General features: G+C 32.8%; 1 protein-coding gene across 2 annotated transcripts; it reads left to right on the top strand.

Annotated features, from left to right (window-relative positions):
- Window positions 1-746: 746 nt before the first annotated feature.
- LOC127729943 (uncharacterized) lies at window positions 747-16,334 on the top strand. Of its 2 annotated transcripts, none has more exons than XM_052237920.1 (5): window positions 747-889; window positions 2,904-3,050; window positions 4,100-4,194; window positions 11,497-11,609; window positions 13,531-16,334. In XM_052237920.1, exons 2-5 carry the CDS (start codon window positions 2,910-2,912, stop codon window positions 14,979-14,981), a joined length of 1,800 nt encoding a protein of 599 aa, XP_052093880.1. In that variant the 5' UTR covers window positions 747-889; window positions 2,904-2,909; the 3' UTR covers window positions 14,982-16,334. The 2 variants fall into 2 exon arrangements, with proteins under 2 accessions (XP_052093880.1, XP_052093879.1); XM_052237919.1 differs by having other exon boundaries at window positions 762-889; window positions 2,901-3,050.
- Window positions 16,335-17,295: the final 961 nt, after the last annotated feature.

The raw sequence follows: 17,295 nt of genomic DNA, 5'->3' as shown, positions 1-17,295 counted from the left end.
AATATAAATAGGTTTAATAACAGAATCGCCAAAATTACATATAACATGAAGGAATTAACCATACTATAACTATTGTCATATTGATCCTCATTACCAATGATGCTAAGCGTCAAGGGAACCAAGCATCTTCGGCGTGTTTCGTATGTAAGAGAAAAACAAAAACACCTTCTATTATACCAGAAAGCCAGGTGTGCATGGTTTCGTATCTTATTTTTAGTATAAAAGCTCCACCCGTATTCATAACAATGGAACCAACTGAAACCAGACGTCAACTATTATCACACAGAGATTATACTACAAAAAAATGAAATAAAACACGTTGTAAATTTCATGCGTCCGGAGCGCTTTTCTGGATTTACCTTCATCAGGAACTCTCAATGCCAAATATTTGAAAGCCAAGGATGTATAAGAACCGAAACAGTTGAAGAGCTATACAACCAAAAAGGACCTAAAATATAGCCAACTAGCGTGTACATTTCTAACTTGGAAGAGCCATCTTGAACATCTTAATCAATCATAGATCATTTGTTCGATGGTGTTCAACGCTATATAATGTATACTATGCTATATTCATTTCAAAGAAAAACGACAAAAATAAATATTGGAAAACCTATTGTCAAGTCTGGAACACCCACCGGAATTTAAGTAAAGTAGAAGTTACCTATTTAACATCCTGCCAATTATAACCAGTTCAAATTACGTCAAACATGTCTATTTTTGTCTGACAATTATTTCGAGAATTTTTTCTTCCATGAATTACCACTTAAGATCATGTTGAATAAATGTTCATTCGTATTAAAATCTTGTAAATCTATTACTGTAGTAGCACCAAGCTTTCGTTGCGACAGAAAGGGGGAACAGATTTTGTCTTCAGCATCCTCGCAAAAACGTGAGTCTCAAAAATAACTATATTTATATGTATTCATATCTATTTGTTACTAAATGTACTCATACTTATTTGTAACTGAATTTATTTATCCTTATTTTTACTCATTTTATTCATGCTTTTCTTTATTCAATTCATTCATGCTTATTTTTACTCAATTTATTCATACTTATTTTTACTCAATTTATTCATACTTATTTTTTTACTCAATTTATTCATACTTTTTTGTTACTCAATTTATTCATACTTTTTTGTTACTCAATTTATGCATGCTTATTTTTACTCAATTTATTCATACTTATTTATTACTTTAAGCTAATTTATTCATCATACAAAGTGTAGACCTATAACTTTGTTATCCAATTATTTAGTCGACATTGATTTCAAAACATATAAATGATGAAAATCAATATGACTAAGTGTTGGTCAGTGTTTAACGTCCAGTTGCAAATAATGTATCCATATCAGGCCGAGAACATGTAAATGAGCTGAACCTTGGTTTGTACAATAGATCGACATGCGGGGCCGGATATCAACGTGCTAGTTCACAAGGTTAACAGTCCGCTTGAAAACATGTCGCATTACCAGGACACGATATCATGACCCCTTGCTTACACAAAAGTCTTTGTTCTTACTCTTAAATACTTCGAAACAGCGAATACAATTTTTCTAATCTTTGGTATGACCCGGTCGAAATCGAATCAAAGACCTCCTGCACTTCAGGCGAGCACGCTTCATGCGGTTTAAAACATATAAGTTCAACGTATGATGTAATGTGTGTTTTGCAAGGAAACATATTGTTTTCATATATACTAGTAGTTCAAATGTTATTTTGGCTAAAACAAATCCTTTTGTAGTTATTTCGATATACAGTTTATAATTAATTACGGTAGACGCGTATTAGTCTACACAAGACTCGCCAGTGTTGCTGGTGGTAGAAAAATCTTAGAGAAAGATTTTAACAGCTTACGTACTGTAACGGTTTAAACTAATTGACCGCAGCTACAATATTTCATATCAGGACAGAAGTGCTAATTACAGGGATTGGGGTACATCAAGGACGAAATAACGACAAGCTGTGTAAGTGACACAGTGGTTAAAAAATTCTCCAAAGGAACCAGGCTTCTAATTTTGTACACCAGATACACGTTTCATCTACAAAAGATTCATCAGTAATACTCGATTCAAAACAGTTGAAGGTCACATCAATAACATGATTGTAGAGCATTGAAACACAAAATTGCAAAAATATGTTTTGCAAAATCTGGCTGAACCATCTAGGCTTGTGGGAGAAACGAAATTAAAATTAAAAGAGCCAATCTCGTAAGTTCACCATACGCATTTATTTTGTTGTAATGCACAACCACGTCCATTATTTGTTCGAAACACGAAAATGTTGACTCCAAGATACATGTACACAATCAATTGGATCTGAAATTACTGTCATACAAGAGATTTTGTGGCTCTTTAAAACCTGGTTCAACTCATCACTTTTGTTCGTAGTTGCTGTACAAGCTGTTTCACAAGAAGAAAGCAGTATAATAAACATATTTATATTAATTTGTTTTAAACATACCAATAACTTTTGTATTTCCTATCCTTCAAATATATTAATTGTAGTTAGTATCAATGTAAAGTGCTGTATTCCAAATATAAAGAACTTTTTATACTAAATATAAATTCTTACAAATTTTGCACATACCATTGTAATATCACATGTATATTTACAGCCAATATAATACTTCCCTGCACATACTAAGCAATTCATCTGTCAGTCATATTTTTGTTAGATGAAATTGTCTTCCAACTTATTTATTACCTAATTAATTTCACGTGATTCAGTGTGGTTTTAACTTTGAATAACTGAACAAATAATATATTAATACAAAGATACTTATGATATTAAATAAAGAAACGAGACAAAAAAAAACTAACGATATCTGGATATTGGAATACAAAAGACACCTCTGAGGGTAGCAATCGTTATAATATATATATATGAATTATACTTCAGCAGTACACAATGGAAGAGAATGAACAGTCAGATGAATATTATGCTATGTCTGCAGGAACAAAATCTTACAGGAAAAATAGAGACGATTTAGGTATATTGATCTCGAACAATCAATCAGATATTGCCAAGCTGAAATCTTCCATGAAAAAGGTAAACATGTTAATATGATAAGATTTTTTTTTCAAACATGTTCAATTTGAAAACATGACATACAGCAATATAAAATACAAAGGGACCTGGAAGATAGATTTAATCCGGCTCCCTATAAAACAGAAAAGAAAGCTGCTAGGAAAATAGTTAAATGACAAATATAGTCCGATATATGAGCGATGGGTGTGTGATGGGGAGTTGATCAAGACTGTCTAACAAACTAAAGAAAAGATGGGCATTCGCGAACAGCAGACTTTACCAATCTACTGCTTATATCTCGCTTTAGTAATAGATAAATGATTAATGATAAAAACTTTTTTTTCGGTTATTTTTATATAATTTAACATGAGTTTTGTGTATATGATCAAAAAAAGGGGTGTTAGGATGGTCCACGGTAGCTGGTTTGCAAATGAACAAACGACATTAAATAGCACTTGTCTTTTCATTATCATTTCCAACATGTACTCCATTATTTACTAATAGAGGGTGTGGCAATTCGGTGCTTTCGAAGGGAACACAGAAAGGTTCAGTAACTTGTACTTTTATTACACGTTTTCGAGGATTATCTTGTTAACAGTTACTTATTTGTTGAAATAGTCGAATTTATCTGTTTCACATTCATGAGTCCGGTAGAATAGGTTTATTTCAATTACGATATTACGTGAAAAGAAGATATACTAGTATACTATACTAACTATATTATACAAAAAAACATATTAATAATAATTATAAATACTTCTTATTTTTTTTTGATAATTAATCGTGGCAATACATATTTTATTTTATTGTTTAATTTTCAATCATATCATATTTCAAACTTTAATTATATTTTATTGGGGGGGGGGGGGGCAAATGTTTGTAGTATGCTATTTATATAATTATGTATTTAAATATCCCCTATTACGTCATACAAATTGGATGCAATTGAAAACTTTTTAAGTATAAGTGCAGCGATTTCACACGTACCATATCGCACTTCTTGAAGTATAACAATAGTAGCTTTAGTCATATATAAAACAGAAAGCCTATGTATTTGTCTTTATCAACAGAAATGTAGTCAGACTGTCTTTATGGGATTAATCATGGTGGTTCTAGTCATATTTGCTGCTTTCTTAGTTTACCAGCTTTATGGTAAAAACCAAAGGTAACTATTAAAAGTCTTATACTGAAGAAATAATTAAAATTTCTGTTATATTCAAAGGTGTTGATATACTATTTCACATTCACAAAGTATGCAGGCTTGTAACAGGTAGCAATACCGTATGGTTGCCGGTTTTCAACTTTTTTGGCATGTAATATTCACGCAGATGTGATTTTTTTCCCAAATTATTAATTTTGCTTGTTTAAAAACTTTGAGAAAGTTATTCGGTATGATGCGTTTTATTGTAGAATATTCTTTCACATGTTCCCTTTATACCACTTTAACTGTGTTTTTTTTGTAGAATATCCTCTCATATGTTCCTTTTTTACCACTTTAACTGCGTTTTATTGCAAAATATTCTCTCACATGTTACTTTTTTACCACTTTAACTGCGTTTTTTTTGTAGAATATCCTCTCATATGTTCCTTTTTTACCACTTTAACTGCGTTTTATTTTAGAATATTCTCTCACATTTTCCTTTTTTACCACTTTAACTGCGTTTTATTTTAGAATATTCTCTCACATGTTCCTTTTTTACCACTTTAACTGCGTTTTATTGCAAAATATTCTCTCACATGTTCCTTTTTTACCACTTTAACTTCGTTTTATTTTAGAATATTCTCTCACATGTTCCTTTTTAACCACTTTAACTGCGTTTCATTGTAGAATATCCTCTCACATGTTCCTCTTTTACCACTTTAACTGCGTTTTATTGTAGAATATCCTCTCATATGTTCCTTTTTTACCACTAAAACTGCGTTTTATTTTAGAATATTCTCTCACATGTTTCTTTTTTACCACCTTAACTGCGTTTTATTTTAGAATATTCTCTCACATGTTCCTTTTTTACCACTAAAACTGCGTTTTATTTTAGAATATTCTCTCACATGTTCTTTTTTACCACTAAAACTGCGGTTTTTTGAGAATATCCTCTCATATGTTCCTTTTTTACCACTAAAACTGCGTTTTATTGTAGAATATTCTCTCACATGTTCCTTTTTTACCACTTTAACTGCGTTTAATTTTAGAATAATCTCTCACATGTTCATTTTTGACCACTAAAACTGCGTTTTATTTTAGAATATTCTCTCACATGTTCTTTTTTACCACTTTAACTGCGTTTTTTTTGGAGAATATCCTCTCATATGTTCCTTTTTTACCACTAAAACTGCGTTTTATTGTAGAATATTCTCTCACATGTTCCTTTTTTACCCCTAAAACTGCATTTGATTTTAGAATATTCTCTCACATGTTCTTTTTTACCACTAAAACTGCGTTTTTCTGTAGCATATCCTCTCATATGTTCCTTTTTTACCACTAAAACTGCGTTTTATTGTAGAATATTCTCTCACATGTTCATTTTTTACCACTTTAACTGCGTTTTATTGTAGAATATCCTTTCACATGTTCCTTTTTTACCACTTTAACTGCGTTTTATTGTAGAATATTCTCTCACATGTTCCTTTTTTACCACTTTAACTGCGTTTTATTGTAGAATATTCTCTCATATGTTCCTTTTTTACCACTTTAACTGCGTTTTTATCGTAGAATATTCTCTCATATGTTCCTTTTTTACCACTAAAACTGCGTTTTTTTGTAGAATATCCTCTCATATGTTCCTTTTTGTACCACTAAAACTGCGTTTTATTTTAGAATATCCTCTCACATGTTCCTTTTTTACCACTAAAACTGCGTTTTATTTTAGAATATTCTCTCACATGTTCCTTTTTTACCACTTTAACTGCGTTTGATTTTAGAATATTCCCTCGCATGTTCTTTTTTACCACTAAAACTGCGTTTTTTTTGTAGAATATCCTCTCATATGTTCCTTTTTTACCACTAAAACTGCGTTTTATTTTAGAATATTCTCTCACATGTTCCTTTTTTACCACTTTAACTGCGTTTTATTTTAGAATAATCTATCACATGTTCCTTTTTTAACACTTTAACTGCGTTTTATTTTAGAATATTCTCTCACGTGTTCCTTTTTTACCTCTTTAACTGCATTTTATTGTAGAATATTCTCTAACATGGTTTTTTTTACCACTGAAACTGCGTTTTTTTTTGTAGAATATCCTCTCATATGTTCCTTTTTTACCACTTTAACTGCGTTTTATTGTAGAATATCCTCTCACATGTTCCTTTTTTGCCACTTTAACTGCGTTTTATTTTACAATATTCTCTCACATGTTCCTTTTTTACCACTAAAACTGCGTTTTATTTTAGAATATTCTCTCACATATTCCTTTTTTACCACTTTAACTGCGTTTTATTGTAGAATATTCTCTCACATGTTCCTTTTTTACCACTTTAACTGCGTTTTATTGTAGGATATCCTCTCATATGTTCCTTTTTTACCACTTTAACTGCGTTTTATTTTAGAATATCCTCTCATATGCTTCTTTTTTACCACTAAAACTGCGTTTTATTTTAGAATATTCTCTCACATGTTCCTTTTTTACCACTTTAACTGCGTTTTATTTTAGAATATTCTCTCACATGTTCCTTTTTTACCACTTTAACTGCGTTTTATTTTAGAATATCCTCTCACATGTTCCTTTTTTACCACTTTAACTCCGTTTTATTTTAGAATATTCTCTCACATGTTCCTTTTTTTACCACCTTAACTGTTTTTTATTGTAGAATATTCTCTCATATGTTCCTTTTTTACCTCTTTAACTGCGTTTTATTGTAGAATATCCTCTCATATGTTCCTTTTTTACCACTTTAACTGCGTTTTATTGTAGAATATTCTCTCATATGTTCCTTTTTTAGCTCACCTGGCCCGAAGGGCCAAGTGAGCTTTTCTCATCACTTGGCGTCCGTCGTCCGTCGTCCGGCGTCGTCCGTCGTCGTCCGTCGTCGGCGTTAACTTTTTACATTTTGAACTTCTTCTAAAGAACCACTGAATGGAATGAAACCAAACATGGCATAAATGTTCCTTATGAGGTGTTGACCAAGTGTTGTTACTTTGAAGCCGATCCATAATCCAAGATGGCCGCCAGCGGGGGACTTAGTTTAACATAGGACCCTATGGGAAATACATACACATGTCTTCTTTTAGAGAACCACTGAATGGAATGAAACCAAACATGGTATGAATGTTCCTTATGAGGTGCTGACCGAGTGTTGTTAATTTGAAGCCGATCCATAATCCAAGATGGCCGCCAGCAGGGGACTTAGTTTAACATGGGACCCTATGGGAAATACATACAAATGTTTTCTTTTAGAGAACCACTGAATGGAATGAAACCAAACATGGCATGAATGTTTCTTATGAGGTGCTGACCGAGTGTTGTTACTTTGAAGCCGATCCATCATCCAAGATGGCCGCCTGCAGAGGACTTAGTTTAACATGGGACCCTATGAGAAATACATACAAATGTCTTCTTTTAGAGAACCACTGAATGGAATGAAACCAAACATGGCATGAATGTTCCTTATGAGGTGCTGACAGAGTGTTGTTACTTTGAAGCCGATCCATAATCCAAGATGGCCGCCAGCGGTGGAGTTAGTTTAACATGGGACCCTATGGGAAATACATACAAACGTCTTCTTTAAGAGAACCACTGAATGGAATGAAACCAAACATGGCAAGAATGTTCCTTATGAGGTGCTGACCAAGTGTTGTTACTTTGAAGCTGATCCATCATCCAAGATGGCAGCCAGCGGGGGACTTAGTTTAACATAGGACCCTATGGGAAATACATACAAATGTCTTCTTTTAGAGAACCACTGAATGCAATGAAACCAAACATGGCATGAATGTTCCTTATGAGGTGCTGACCAAGTGTTGTTACTATGAAGCCGATCCATAATCTAAGATGGCCGCCAGCGGAGGACTTAGTTTAACATAGGATCCTATGAGAAATACGTACAAATGTTTTCTTTTAGAGAACCATTGAATGGAATGAAACCAAACATGGCATGCATGTTCCTTTTGAGGTGCTGACCAAGTGTTGTTACTTTTAAGCTGATCCTTCATCCATGATGGCTGCCAGATGGGGACAATGTTTAACAAAGGACCCTATGGACAATACATACAAATGTCTTCTTTTAGAGAACCATTGAATGGAATGAAACCAAACATGGCATGCATGTTCCTTTTGAGTTGCTGACCAAGTGTTGTTACTTTGAAGCTGATCCTTCATTCATGATGGCCGCCAATGGGGGGACTTCCTTTAACATAAGACCCTATGGGAAATACATACAAATGCTTCTTCTAGATGTGCACTGAATGGAATGAAACCAAAACATTGGCATAAATGTTTCTTATGAGGTGCTGATTAAGTGTTGCTACTTTGTTGCCGATTTACTGTTCAAGATGGCCACCAGGATTTTTTATTAAATTACAGGACCAATATTAAACCAAATTTGACCTCACTCATTATTAGGGTATCTGTTATGATTTTAATCTATTTTTACGTGATTTCCAAAACCAAAGTAGAATCAGGTGAGCGACACAGGCTCTTGAGAGCCTCTAGTTACCACTAAAACTGCGTTTTTTTGTAGAATATCCTCTCATATGTTCCTTTTTGTACCACTAAAACTGCGTTTTATTTTAGAATATCCTCTCACATGTTCCTTTTTTACCACTAAAACTGCGTTTTATTTTAGAATATTCTCTCACATGTTCCTTTTTTACCACTTTAACTGCGTTTGATTTTAGAATATTCCCTCACATGTTCTTTTTTACCACTAAAACTGCGTTTTTTTTGTAGAATATCCTCTCATATGTTCCTTTTTTACCACTTTAACTGCGTTTTATTTTAGAATATTCTCTCACATGTTCCTTTTTTACCACTTTAACTGCGTTTTATTTTAGAATATTCTCTAACATGTTCCTTTTTTACCACTTTAACTGCGTTTTATTTTAGAATATCCTCTCACATGTTCCTTTTTTACCACTTTAACTGCGTTTTATTTTAGAATATTCTCTCACATGTTCCTTTTTTACCACTTTAACTGCGTTTTATTTTAGAATATCCTCTCACATGTTCCTTTTTTACCACTTTAACTGCGTTTGATTTTAGAATATTCCCTCACATATTTTTTTTTTACCACTAAAACTGCGTTTTTTTGTAGAATATCCTCTCATATGTTCCTTTTTTACCACTAAAACTGCGTTTTATTTTAGAATATTCTCTCACATGTTCCTTTTTTTACCACCTTAACTGCGTTTTATTTTAGAATATTCTCTCACATGTTCCTTTTTTACCACTTTAACTCCGTTTTATTTTAGAATATTCTCTCACATGTTCCTTTTTTACCAATTTCACTCCGTTATATTTTAGAATATTCTCTCATATGTTCCTTTTATACCACTTTAACTGCGTTTTTTTGTAGAATATCCTCTCATATGTTCCTTTTTTACCACTAAAACTGCGTTTTATTTTAGAATATTCTCTCACATGTTCCTTTTTTACCACTTTAACTGTGTTTTATTTTAGAATATTCTCTCACATGTTCCTTTTTTACCACTTTAACTGCGTTTTATTTTATAATATCCTCTCACATGTTCCTTTTTTACCACTTTCACTCCGTTATATTTTAGAATATTCTCTCATATGTTCCTTTTTTTACCACCTTAAATGCGTTTTATTTTAGAATATTCTCTCACATGTTCCTTTTTTACCACTAAAACTGTTCTCTCACATGTTCCTTTTTTACCACTAAAACTGCGTTTTATTTTAGAATATTCTCTCACATGTTCCTCTTTTACCACTTTCACTCCGTTTTATTTTAGAATATTCTCTCATATGTTCCTTTTTTTACCACTAAAACTGCGTTTTATTTTAGAATATTCTCTCACATGTTCCTTTTTTACCACTAAAACTGCGTTTTATTTTAGAATATTCTCTCACATGTTCCTTTTTTTACCACTAAAACTGCATTTTATTTTAGAATATTCTCTCACATGTTCCTTTTTTAACCACTTTCACTCCGTTATATTTTAGAATATTCTCTCATATGTTCCGTTTTTTACCACCTTAACTGCGTTTTATTTTAGAATATTCTCTCACATGTTCCTTTTTTACCACTAAAACTGCGTTTTATTTTAGAATATTCTCTCACATGTTCCTTTTTTACCACTAAAACTGCGTTTTATTTTAGAATTATTCTCTCACATGTTCCTTTTTTACCACTAAAACTGCGTTTAATTGTAGAATATTCTCTCACATGTTCCTTTTTTACCACTAAGGAGTTGTAGGAGAAACACGTGTCTGATGTACCAACTTGGAAGTATCTTTGATGATGTTTTATCTAATACATATATATAATTTAATCGTTTTCACTACACGTATAATTTATTATTACTATTATTATCATTATTGTTTATCTCATTATTATTGTCATTATAATATTTGAAGGAAACTACCAATTAAAGCTTGATATTTGAAACAAATTTCATTTGAGTAAGCTCTATCGTGCACAATGTTTTACATTTATTACGAATCCATAACATATAATCGACGAAAAATATTTTAGTCGGTGAAAACCTTACCTGCTTATTAACTTTTATGTTTTATTGCCGAATTGTACAGAACGTGACCTTATTAAACAATTAACACAGAATCATTGAGCACTTACAAAAACAAGTGAGTTGATAGACATACAATACAGCGATGTTTTTTTTTTTAAATTTGTTTTTAAATGAGTTGGTGTATTTAAATTTCTTTTAGAGTCGATTAACACTATCGACGTCTGTATCTTCCACGTTTGTTATCCTTTTCTTTCTCGGCAGTTTTTCCTTCGCACTTGCGCTGTGCGGTTTCGGAGTACTAACGACAGGTCTCGTCTCGTGGTTAAGGTCACTGCATACGGAAAAGCTATCGGCGAATAAAAGTACAGAAAGACAATAATTAAACGCAGTACATATATAAAGATTTTGAGAAGGTAAATTGTAGATCGTATGCATATGTGTCGGCGAATGTTTTGGGCATACATTTGTAATTGAACCAAACTGACTGCTAATGACGATATGTGATTCAATATTCCGTTCTTCTAAATGTTAAAAAAGACTTAATTGTTTCCAATTCTACTGTTGACGTCGTAGGTCATACCACTTTAACTACTTGTTTTTAGGATGGTATGCCTCAACTTGAAAATATAAGTCACAAATAAAAAATTAAAATCAGTGTTCAGTTATATATTTAAAAAAAAGAAATAAATTCCTTTATTTATTTTGTTGAGGTTCACGACGTACGGCCAATTTGTACTGAAAGTATAAAAGTCTGAAACAATTCATGTTAACTTGAAACGAAGAAAATTAACGAATGTCATTTATTTATATTTCGTGAAAAGCAAAGAAAACGATGATGGCGAAAAAACTGGAACACAGGGCATACGATCTCAAAATATGGTCATGGCAGAACCACTCAGAGGGTCAGTGTTAAAGGATACTACAAGTGATATAGGTAAGAAATATTTATAAAACAATAAAGTTGGAAAGAAAAGAAAAGGGGAAAATAAGATTATTTTGTAATAGTGAAGTACGATTCATATTGAATACTAGTAGTTAAAATGCTTCAAGCATCATACCGTTTTTTAGAATTTTTGGAATCTGATTAGGAATAATGTCAGGTTGTCTATTGTTGGATGTATGTTGCAATTTTAACAATCTTTCGCGGTTATTAATGATACCTTGATTTAGAAAATTGTACAAGAATTAGGACTGAAATCTGTCTTTACCACTTTCAGACAAACATCACTGTTTAAATATAGCTATAATCACTAGAAAAGGTTTACGTCGTTTAAGAACCTTTTAAAAGCAAAATATGAAAATATGAAAATAATTTATCGTGACAGAACATGGTATGGTAATTTTAGTCTTCTTCTTCACTATCCAAATTCGTTTTGCATGTCCCTGATAGAAAGCTTGTACACTATGTTCAAAAATGGGTAAAATATTTCAAGGGTACAAATGTCAAAAAGAAAAATCACTGTTCAAATATTTTAAAGTATTTTAATCAGAAAACAGACTATTATTTGGTGTTCAAACATCAAATTTCACACGTTATGTAAATTAGGAGTGCTTATGACCATAAAGAGGCAAACTAAAAGCAGAGACCTCCACAATAGAGTCATTGTGAAACTTACAGTACCAGCATTGACATTAATCAATGTACCTTGCAATGATTTCGTTCGAAATCAACACTATTAATGTCATATTAATGTAATATTTTATGTTCATAGGACACTAGCCTAACTTATATTAATATTCATAGTTTTGAACTTTGTCTTACATATTTCCATTAAGGCTTCAAATTTCTTGATTTTAGTGAAAAACTGCAAAAACTGCCAAAGTAGCCTCATTTGAGATTGTGTCCTTGATATTTAGATATGAGCATATAGGCTTTACCTGTATGTGCCTGTCCAAAGTCAGGAGCCTGTAATTCAGTGGTTGTCGTTTGTTGCTGTATATCATATTTGTTTTTCGTTCATTATTTTGTACAGAAATCAGGCCGTTAGTTTTCTCCCTTGAATTGTTTTACATTTGTCATTTCGGGGCCTTTTATAGCTGACTATGCGGTATGGGTTTTACTCATTGTTGAAGGCCGTACGGTGACCTATAGTTGTAAACTTCTATGTCACTTGGTCGTTGATGGAGAGTTGTCTCATGGGCAATCATACCACATCTTCTTATTTTCATAGTATTTTTTGTTCAAACATCAAATTTCACATGTTATGTAAATTAGGAGTACTTATGACCATGAAGAGCCAAAGTAAAAGCAGAAATCCCACAATAGATTCATTATGAAACTAACAATACCTGCATTGACATTGATCAATTTTCCTTGCAATGATTTCGTTCGAATCAACACTATTAATGTCATATTTTATGTTCATAGGAAACTAGTATAACAGATATCAATATTCATACTTTTGAACGTTGTCTTACATCTTTGCATAAAAACTGCCAAAGTAGCCTCATCTGAGATTGTGTCCTTGATATTTAGATATGAACCTACAGTATAAGCTTAACCCCAAAAGATATTTTGCTTGAAAATGTAACTGTGTGTAAATTATCTTAACTCATGACTATTTTTTCCAAAAACTATGTGTAAAATAAATGGTAAATATGGTAACTTCAGCATGTTTATGGTGTCATATAATGACATCACATGTGGGCTTTCTGCATGCACTAATGTGTCCAGATTATATTAACCTGGTTATACAATTGACATAATTTTGAAATTCGTGAATTAATTTAGCAATTTTGCAATTTCAGGGGCCAAATGGCTCATATCATACATGTCATACCTTTTCCTTTATAATAACATAATAAGCGTAGTTTAACTTTATTACTATAAAATGATTTCTTATGTATTCCTCTAGGATGTAAAATTCCAAGCGGGCTAACGATATCATTCCCTGACATTGATTACGTATTCCTTGGGTATGATATATTAAAAGGTTTTCCTCAAGCAGACCAACACGATCCCGGATTAACATTTTCTATTTTTAAAGCTGATTACAAAACTGGTTCTTACACAGCTGATTGTCGCTATCGTGTGCCACGTGGTTTACAAATTATTCCAGATGTCTCCTGTGATACATCATTTACATCAAGGATAATTAGGAATCAAGAAGATCTTGCTTCTTCTTTGTCAACATCAGCTGAAGTTAGCGGAGGAGGTTGGGGAGTTCAATTTTCAGCCAGTGTTGGATACAAAAAGTCATCAAGATCTATGGGTAAAGGAGAATTCGTATACGTCACATCCCAGGCAAACTGTTACTACTACTATAGCAGACTCATTGAAGATAACCCACCACCTTTTGACCCAACGTTTCTCTCATGGGTGCACAAGCTTAATTCAACCAACAGTTTAGAAACATACATTAAATTCTTTTCTCTTTATGGAACACACTACATAACAGACGCTAGATTTGGTGCAAGATTTATAAAAAATTATAAAATGGAAACGAAAGCGTATGAAAAACAGGAATCAGAAGGTGTCAATGTTGCTGTTTCTGCCAGCTATTCCGGTATATTCAGCGTTGGTGGTGGGTTCTCCCTTGATTCATCACAACAGCAAGCTGCGTCAAGCTTTATGAGCAGCGTTACATCAGAAACAATATCCGTTGGCGCTCCACCACCGTCCAACGGTGACGCATTGACATGGGCGTCTACTGTTAAAGAAAATCCTATACCATCAGGGTATAAACTGTCTTCAATCGAAAATCTCTTTACCGCCCGCTATATGAGTTATATTTCAGTAAACTACAACTTAATATTCGGAAATATAAATCGTTACAAAACGCAGTATTGCAATCATCTGAAAGCTATTGGGAAAGTCGATTCTTGTGTTTCGCTTAGAAGTGCCCTGAACATAAAAAAGACAAAATTACAAGGTCATTTCAGTACTACACAAAACACGCCTTTGGAAAGTTGTGAAGAAAACTGTTTGAAAACGTCCGAATGTCAGGCAATCACGTATTGCACAAAATGCCAGACAGATCAAAGCGATTATAGAAAGTGTTACTTGTTTTCTGAAATTCTAAAACCAATATCAGCCGTCAAACATGATGACTACCAATCAACTATTTATCGGAACACAAACATGGAAAATACGGCAATACATGGGCAAGCGCTTCTACCGAGAAACGCAACATTAAAACTCGCTCATCTGGGACAATGCACTAAATTCATCAAAAATGAACCGAAGGCTGTAGCTTTTACTTACAATCAGCGTGGTTCTACAAAATGTCAACTGTATGAATGGCAAGATATCTTAGAATTGAACCATAAATTGCGTTCGTCATCCTCATTTGTACTTCACGTTTAAAAAATACAACTTGGAATATTATATATCGTGTATGTATTTAATAAAATAAACCATACTTCCTTCAAAAGTAATATTTTCAATTGTAAATTGGTGTTATTTCACAGCAAATATATATTTTCGTTTATTTTGATTTATTATTTAACTTTCAACTATGTTCCTAAACCAAAATCAACATGCAGAAGTCAAGTTATAGTTATTTAACAAGCAAATCGGTATATGTCATTTAATCTGCATTGCTCGGGTGACCCTGGCCTCCTACGACCGTGCAGATTAAATGACATATACTGATTTGATTGGCCAATAACACACGACGCCATCAATTTACATGACAATTAACGTTTTGGAAATATGCAGACGATATTCAATCCACGGCTCATGGGAAAGTTCTCTTGTAGGGTATAGAAAGGAGAAAATACACCTCTAAGTAGGAAAAGGTTTGTACTTTTAAATTATATTTTATTTAATTTTCAAGCTTTCTTCTAAAAGAGAGACGAAAGATACCAGAGGGACAGTCAAACTCATAGATCGAAAACAAACTGACAACGCCATGGCCAAAAATAAAAAGACAAACAGACAAATAATAGTACAGATGACACAACATAGAAAACTAAAGACTAAGCAACACGAACCCCACCAAAAACTGGGGGTGATCTCAGGTGCTCCGGAAGGGTAAGCAGATCCTTCTCCACATGTGGCACCCGTCGTGTCTAAATTGTTACATTATTGAAGAATTGAGTTTTAAAGGCAGATCTTTTATTGTTTCTGTTAAATTTATAATTTATTCACATTTTTCCCGACAAAAATATGCTCAGATGAAGTTTCTAATCGAAGATAGATGTGTCGAATTTTGCAAAATAAACAACACAAAAAGTTTCAATTTTCAATATGTACTCCCCCATTATCTGCCATTAGTATCACATTTCTACATGTACAAAACATTAAGGAAATAGCAAAGCTTCACTTAAAAATACATTTATTTCTATGCCGTTATATTTGGATTCTCCCTTTTCTATCTTTAGAAGCTGTAGAACTAGTTTGTAGAACTAGTTTGATTAGTATTTTATATTAAGTCTTTGAGTTAGTACTGCACGTATATTTCTTTGGCGCTATTACGGGTGAGGTTTTATAGTCATATATAAGTCCGATACTTGTATAGTATGTATCGAGGTGCTCACAGTAACTTCTAAGCACAACACGTTCTGCAAAGTATATTATTTACATTATATTATATTGATTTAGTGTAGAATAGCTAGATGTGTGTTTGTTTGGAGATGTTTGTAACGTTTTTTGTTATCTTTATTAAATGTTGCATCGCACAGAAAATAATAAGTTACTGCGAGCAAACCAAGCCTACATTTTGACTTGTCTCTTATTTAGCCATGCAGATAGATAAGAAATGTTTTAAATTCGGACGAAAACTTTACTACATGTATAAACGAATTTACTAGTCATTGCTATTGATTTGTATTTTCCAAAGAATTGGTATGTATACAACGGACGGCCGGTATAAACGTGTTCAAACAGTTCGAGACTACTAGAATTTCGAGACAATGAACCAAGGCTATCATGATTTTGGTTGACGGTTGTGTATTATCAGTACATTGCCAACAGTATTCGTCACCTACATGGCTAGATTTTTACATACCAGGTGTTGAAAGACAGAAAATTCTCAAGTATATTTATAAGAATAAGAAGATGTGGTATGATTGCTAATGAGACAACTCTCCACCAGAGACCAAATGATATAGCAGTTTACAGCTATAGGTCACCGTACAGCCTTCAACAATAAGCAAAACCCATACCGCATAGTCAGCTATAAAATTTCCGAAATAACAAATGTAAAACAATTAAAACGAGAAAACGAACGGCCTGATTTATGTACAAAACAATGAACGAAAAACAAATATGATATACAGCAATAAACGACAATCACTGAATTACAGGCTCCTGACTTGGGACAGGCACATACAGAATGTGGCGCGGTTAAACTGGTTTGTTGGCGTCAAACCCTCCCTCTAACCGTTTACTTGCTCAAATTTTATCGTCAGATGTTTTGGATTTCTCCTAATTTGAACACGTGTAATACGATATTTTTTTACAATTTAATTTGGTAGAAATATATAGCAATTTCTAAATCAGAAAAATTACTTGTGTTTATTTCACCAGAAAATAAAAACGCTCCCAACAAAAAAGACAATCAAATAAACATATAACCTGTGACAATTCTGCTTCTATTGGTATCAGATTGGTTAAATCATACCAGAAATGAACGTAGTTTTATATGAAATGTATAGTGAAAATCTCATTTGGCGAA

Source organism: Mytilus californianus, unplaced genomic scaffold (genome assembly GCF_021869535.1).
Source record: "Mytilus californianus isolate M0D057914Y unplaced genomic scaffold, xbMytCali1.0.p SCAF_2, whole genome shotgun sequence".
Lineage (NCBI taxonomy): Eukaryota > Metazoa > Mollusca > Bivalvia > Mytilida > Mytilidae > Mytilus > Mytilus californianus.
The sequence above is the reverse complement of the archived record's forward strand: the minus strand, read 5'-3'. Positions and strand labels throughout refer to the sequence as shown.

Excerpts from the sequence above, each read along its gene's own strand:
- LOC127729943 (XM_052237920.1), top strand. The coding sequence starts at position 2,910 with ATGGAAGAGAATGAACAGTCAGATGAATATTATGCTATGTCTGCAGGA. Across the intron at positions 3,051-4,099 it reads TGAAATCTTCCATGAAAAAG|AAATGTAGTCAGACTGTCTT; the intron begins GTAAACATGTTA and ends CTTTATCAACAG. Across the intron at positions 4,195-11,496 it reads CTTTATGGTAAAAACCAAAG|CAAAGAAAACGATGATGGCG; the intron begins GTAACTATTAAA and ends TTTCGTGAAAAG.